Source organism: Acyrthosiphon pisum, chromosome A2 (assembly GCF_005508785.2).
Source record: "Acyrthosiphon pisum isolate AL4f chromosome A2, pea_aphid_22Mar2018_4r6ur, whole genome shotgun sequence".
NCBI lineage: Eukaryota > Metazoa > Arthropoda > Insecta > Hemiptera > Aphididae > Acyrthosiphon > Acyrthosiphon pisum.
Window position 1 is genome coordinate 110,488,513 of NC_042495.1, and position 7,175 is coordinate 110,495,687.

The window sequence follows — 7,175 nt, forward strand, 5'->3', positions numbered from 1 at the left end:
CATTTTATATATACGATAAAATTTTGAAAATAATTTGACTTTTTTTGAGCTGTTTACGGGCATTGTAAGTTTTCAATTTTTTTAGTTTTTTTTTCTATAAATATCAATAAAGTTTTATCTATTGGGCCAAAAAGTGTAAAAAATGAATACAAAGCTCCTGATACATTGTTACAATAGCAGTTGAAAAATATTAAAAATACATAGGCACAATTTTTTTTTATAAGCATTTGAAGTTAAAATGTTGACAAAATTTATCAAATTTAAAATTGAATAATTATTTTGTAGTTAAAAATTTATAAAATGTTCAACTTTTATATCTAAGGATTGAAAATTTAAAACAAGATTCCACGTAAATATTTAATTATGTTGCCAAAAATTCTAAGAAATACATAAGCACAGTTTATTTTTATAGTCGTTTTAATTTCCAATTTAGACGAAATTACATATTAAAAAACCTGGAATAACTATTTTAGTTATTTTGTTGTGATTGTAATGATTGTATAATATTATTTGTGGGTACTTGAAACATCTAAAGTATACTATTATAAATCTATGATAGTACCACGGTTTGTTGTTGATGTATAACACGTTACCTGATTGATATTGTGATATGATTAATTTGGAATTTATTATTAATAATATCTATTATAGGTCAATTTTTTTTTAATACTATAGATAAGTATACCTATAATAATAGGTATATCTAATACCTAGACTGACAAACCGTCTCCACTCAGAATCGTTTTTCTTATCCAGTGATATTATATCATTGAATTCAAATTTAATACTATCCATTATACAGTGACCCACTTGTAACCTACTGTACAGCAGAGCGACATACACTTACCCAACTTTTTTTTAATTAAAGGCACTAAATTAATAATTCATCTTTTGATAATTAATGAAGCTCAAAGTTTTTTGAACTTCCATTTATAGGTAAATAGGGTAACTTAAGTTGTATTGTAAAAGTCAAAGTAAATTAACAGAATAATTAATTACCTAATACCATATGGCCCTTGCCAATCATAACATATTTTTTGATAAATGATAACAGATAATAATATGTACATAACACTCTTGTTTCATTTTGTTTGCATAATATTTGAAGCAGTTTTTTTGTTATAGATTGTAAAATCAGAACACCGTCAATTCAAATATGATCATAAATGTAAAGAATTATTGAAAAAAAAAATTATTTATTCAAAATATATATCATATTATATATAATTATTTATCAATAATAAGAATATGAAATACATTTATTTTCAGTTATTAATGTTTTAAAACTATTTTATAATTTTGCAATGTGTATAGAATAAAATATACATATTAAATATGTAATTATGACAATCTTTGCATTCAAAGAACAACAATCAAATACTGTAGAATAAGTAAATACTAATTAGGTAGGTACATAAATTAAAAATATAAGTGTCTTAGGCAATATTAATAAATATATAGTATGATATCTATATTATCAAAATGTATAAATTAACACACACTTTAAAAATACGGTTTATTTTTTTAAGAGTATTAAATAGTAATTAATTAAACTTTAATATCTAAATGTCATAACTTAACTTACAATTTGTATAATTATAGTGAAAGACCTAGTTTATGTATAATGGACAAAATAAAATTGTATTATCTAATTACAATAATGAGACTATAGATAATAAGCTTAATAACATTAATTTCTAATAAAAAATACTGTAGACAACTATTAAAATTAAAACTATTCTATCAATCATTAAGGGAAAAAATAAATGTTTGTCCTTTTAATATAATATTTTTTATACTCATAACAAACAAATAATATTAAAACTTTAAAATGTCTTATTCTCTTTAAAAATATAAAAAGGTAGTTTATGTAATAAAAGAAAGTATCTATTATAAACCCATTATAAATAATATTATAAAATATTATATTATATTTTATATTATAATAATTATATTTTTTTTTCAAATCATAGTTAAATTAAAAAATATTTAAGAAAAACGTCCATGGGTTATGTTCTAAATATATTAACACTATTATCAAGCTAACTATTGTGAATAATTATTAATCCAAGTACCAAACGTATTATTGACATTTTTAAGATATATGTTTAGCTTTGTATAATTGTGGCCAAAATTCAAGTGAAAAATAAGGAACATAATTCGTAGGAGTAAGGAAAATTATGTAGGAAGTAGGCAGCTGTTTTGTGTAAGTCACTTGGGAATTGGGATGGAGTGTAAGAGATGAGATTTATCATTAATTATATAAAATCACAAACTTGTAGGAATGATAGGTTGAAACGTTACATAAGCGATATAATAAACAAATAAAACTAAAAGTAACATTATTTAAAAAATGTAAGTACAAAAGCTTAATTGCAATTAAGAAACAATTTTAATACCTACTTTAACTACATTTAGAGATGAATAAGGTATAAGAGATAAATATATAAAGAAAAGGGCGTTTTGAATATGAATACAAAAAGATAAACGTCATACCATTTGAGATAAAAATGTATAAAATGTTTTTGCCTATCTTTAAGATATATTTGGAGATATTTTAGGGCATAAATGAATACTTATTTTATCTTCATACAATTCCTATCACTAAAATTACATGTTTATGTGAAATCTATGAAAAAAAAGACAGCGTTTGTGCTAAAAAAAAATTCAAAAATGTAGCATTCAAATTTAAATTTTAACATTAACAGCCTATAGACAAAGTTTATCACAAGATCAATTAAATCATTTGTTACACACAAATAAATCTAACCTAACTAAATAATAAACACTTTTTTTACAAACAATATACACAATATTAAAATATTGTAGGTCGGACATATTGCACGCATGTATTGTTGTCATCTGTTGAGCTTGGTCATCGATCGCCGTTTTACAACAACGCGTGCCTCTATGTGGTCGCTTGCGAGCTTACACCTTTTTAATGTGCGTGCTTTCGCCACCAAAGACATGACCCAATTCTAACCCTATGATCTCGAGAAGCTGTGGCACACATATATAATAAAGACATAATTGCTTCAGAGGACATTATAAGATTAAAACTATAAATTTCATAGCTTAAATTCCATAACTGTGTGATTTTCAGTACATTAAAACGTAATAAATATACACTGCAATTGATTACTCACCAAAACATCACCCCATGTTATAAAATTGTAAAATAAACGACAACAGTAATCAAAACATTTCAGGAATTTTCATTAATAATGACATTTTTCGTAATGAATAAAAGTTAAGTCATATGAATTAAAAAATTCGAAAATATTTTTATCTGTATACAGTACACACAATAGGATATAATTAAACACTCATAAATAATTTTAATCTCACTTAAATGAATAATGATTATTATAATAATATTAAATATATTCAAATGTAACTACACATAATATCAATATCATAATTTATAAAACAAAATTAAATTACATACCAATACTAATCTTTTTTGTTTTAAAATTATTGTTTTTATATTTATATCACAGAACATGCCTTAAAAAATGTTATTATGATTATTCAATAATTACAATTTAAAAATAAATTATACAAGCATTTTATATTTTGGGACAAAAATAATTTTAATAATGGTCCTGACTGTCAACCTGAAAAAGTCATGTCATTCCTCAGTACCACCAAAATAAAAAAATATATTTAAGTAACATTTAGTCATAAGTGACAAAGTCCCCCCATCATTGTAATCAAATTTTCACCCAAAAACCAATTTAATGTACAAATGTAACAATGTTAAAAGCTAATGGCCCATGTCCTGAAGCTACAAAAAGATCAATAAAATAAAAAAATTTTAATAAATCAAAAAAATTGTACTATCGTGTGATTAAGATTTGAAGCAAACCTAGTATTAAGTAAGAGTGATGTTTATATTTTTTTTTTTTTGCTATAGGTATAACAATTCAATTTAAACTAAATGTTGAGTTAAATTCAAAATATTGAGTCTATAAATTGTAAACACATTATTTAATACGTTTTTCACACAGTATTTAAAAGATTTAACTCTTATTTAACTATATAGATTAAAAATACCATACTACATCACTGTGTAATATTATTCTACAAAAGTTAAAATAAAAAAATTATATTAAGAACCGTTTAATTAATTTAAAACTACAAGTATAAAATAGTACCAATAGTATCAACTGTTTATTAATTTATTATATTACAGATACATAATAAATTACTAATTACACGCTAATAAATACGTTTTGTTGGATCGACAACATAAGTGTATCAATATTGCCTATACTAGCCGCCGTTCTACAATATATGAAACAAAAATACTGAATGCAAGAGATATGCTTTAGATTGCAACATAACATGACTTAACGCAGTGTATGTTGTTTTGTAATTTATACATTACAATATTAGCCCATTATATTAGCAATCTAAATAATCTGATCTAAACGTATAGTGGTCGTCCTGCACATTATGTTTGTAAAGAAATTATCAATTCAGAAAAAAAAAAACAATGTTAAGTTTATTTTAGGAAAATCATAATAATTGGATTACTTACATCAGAATCAGGTCCCTTGTCAGCTCCGGGGCAAGTAAAGGAAACAAATTCGTGACATCGTTTGTGCACAACAAAACTGCATACTATAAAAATAAAATAAAATTAGTACAATATTCGTCATAAACTAAAAATACATTTATTATTTGCAAAGTTTTCAATTTTACATCTAAAGTTTAAATGTTTAATTAAGAAATAGAATATAAATCGTATACGTTATACAGTGTGAATACTCAATTATAAACCAGGGCAGAACAGTTATAAAGTTATTAAGTAAAAGTAAAATATTTATTTGTTTTCTTTTAAAAAATATGTGTTTAAGCTGTTATTAAAAAAATTGTCACCTCTTTTATGCCCTAAATAGCATTAACTTTTAATTTTTTAATTTTTAAAACAGCAACTTTTGTATTAAATATTTAAAAGGAAACTAAATTTCAGTAAATTTTGATTGAGTGTATAAATCATAAAATACCATAGTTATTTATAAGTTTCTCTAAGTCTTATAAAATTTATAGAAACAAATACATTATTATAACGATAATTGAGTTATTTAAATACAACTAATATCGATTTTTTGGTTTCAAATATATGAAAAAATATCTTGTCTTACGATTATCTTGTCTAAAAACATATTAATTTGTATTGCGAAGAGACAGTCCATGATTTGTTCATGAACACTAATCAGGTGGTGGTATGGAGGTCGTAGGATAAGGCGCAAACGTCTTGTCTAAAAAATAATATTTCTCAACTAGGTCAAAATTATGGGAATAAACACAGAATAATTTAAATAATTATAAAATATGTTTTTTAATGACGAAACAGTTAAAAAAAAATAAAGTATTTTTCCAACCCTGGTTTTCACTTTCTTCAAAATTATCAAGGGATCTATTCAAATTTTAATTGAGTTATCAATAACAAAGAACACGAGCGTAGGGTTCTTTTTAATATTGAAATATAATCCTTAGCCTACATAACCATTAACTATATAAATTAATAGACAATTATACTAAATAACTAAATTAAAAAATTGCATTATATTTGTATTATTATTTTTATTAAATATTAAAATACAATTCAATGTTCTAATATATAATATATTTTTGATATATTTATCGTACGAATATGTATAAAATGTAAATATTATGAAGATACAATAACATTAAAATTCACGACAACCCAACAATAAGCATCAATGATAATTCAACAGATGATATTATGTGAATTGAACAGTATTATGTGTATTGTTTCAATAGCAATATATATTATATTACTAACAGAGTTAAGAATGAAATTTAACATTTCGTGCACAATACCTATCGCAAATCCAGTCTAAACTATTATAAAAAAAAATAACAATCTACAATGTAGATTCTGATTCTACACGTAGGTATATAGTGAATGAGAAGACGAATACAAGTAATTAAAAGAGAGCAAATAGCTTTTTCCTGTGTATGTATATCAGATATATGGTAATTGGAATGGCATTGCCGGTTGATGTTAATTAGCTATGAGTTGTCGTGACCTCGTAGTTGAGACCAAAAAAAAAAATCTGCGAAATCTTAAAGACAATTTATTAAATTATACGGATCAGTATAATAATTATAAATTGCCTGTAAAACATTAATAATTCATACAACAGCCGGAATTATTTGTGTTCCTATACTAATGAGAGATAATCTTCTTATCCTATAAATTAGCCAATAGTCATTTATAAGGTACATGATTGATTAAACTATCATGCCACTTTTAATACAACTTTATAACTTAAGCAAAATTACGAATAATTCTAGTAAAAATAAAAGCCATTCTGTAGTTCTGTTACAAAACAGATGAATTATTTGACATATCGAATACAATACATTTCACCACCTGACTGGGTAATTAATGTATTGACATTCAGGATTTTTCCAAAACACATTTTAATCGGCTTAAAATTACGTCGAATGAAAGTATACTTCAATATTGTGCAGTTTTTATAGTTTAATCGTCGCCATTCATCATGTTTCACTTAGTTTTTAGTTTTTAGTATCTATATTAGGTCATACATTATAATTATGACTATAATAATTATTACAATTAATACTTTTTAATAAATCAATATATATTTGGGTACCTATACAACTTTATACACTAATCTATATAAAGTATACATAAATATATTTAATATTAAATTGGATAGCTATGTTTTCCGGTATAAGGTATAAACCTCATCCAACTTTGTTATAATTGATCACTGCTATATCCATGGTTAATTTTTTTAATTACATGTTTACAATTAATTATAGTTTCAGATATCCAGATTTGTATGTAAGTACTTAATATTAAAAATAATTTTTTATAGGAATTTAACATAAAATAATTTAGATATTTTATACCATTATATAATCAAAAATATATAACTTAATTTTCGTTGATAAAAAAAGGAGGTAATAATTGAATGTATAATTTGATGGTCTATTAAGTAAAACAACTTTCTAAAATGCAATGCACGTCATTGCATGAACGACATTAATAAATAATAAGATAATCTGATTATTACTTCTATCACGTGTCTATTAATTAACGTATTAATTTGGCACGAACCCCAAACACTTTAAACAATATTTAAATGCAATCTAACTTCATTGTGTCATTA

General features: G+C 23.7%; 1 protein-coding gene across 4 annotated transcripts in view; it reads right to left on the minus strand.

The window, feature by feature from the left end:
- Window positions 1-7,175, minus strand: part of LOC100161464 (protein kinase C, brain isozyme) — a 90,708-nt gene that overhangs the window by 49,804 nt on the left and 33,729 nt on the right. For all 4 annotated transcript variants that reach the window (XM_008183972.3, XM_001945362.5, XM_008183971.3 and 1 more), the window contains exon 3: window positions 4,544-4,626. In XM_008183972.3, coding sequence (XP_008182194.1) covers window positions 4,544-4,626 — 83 coding nt within the window. The remainder of the gene's footprint in view (window positions 1-4,543; window positions 4,627-7,175) is intronic.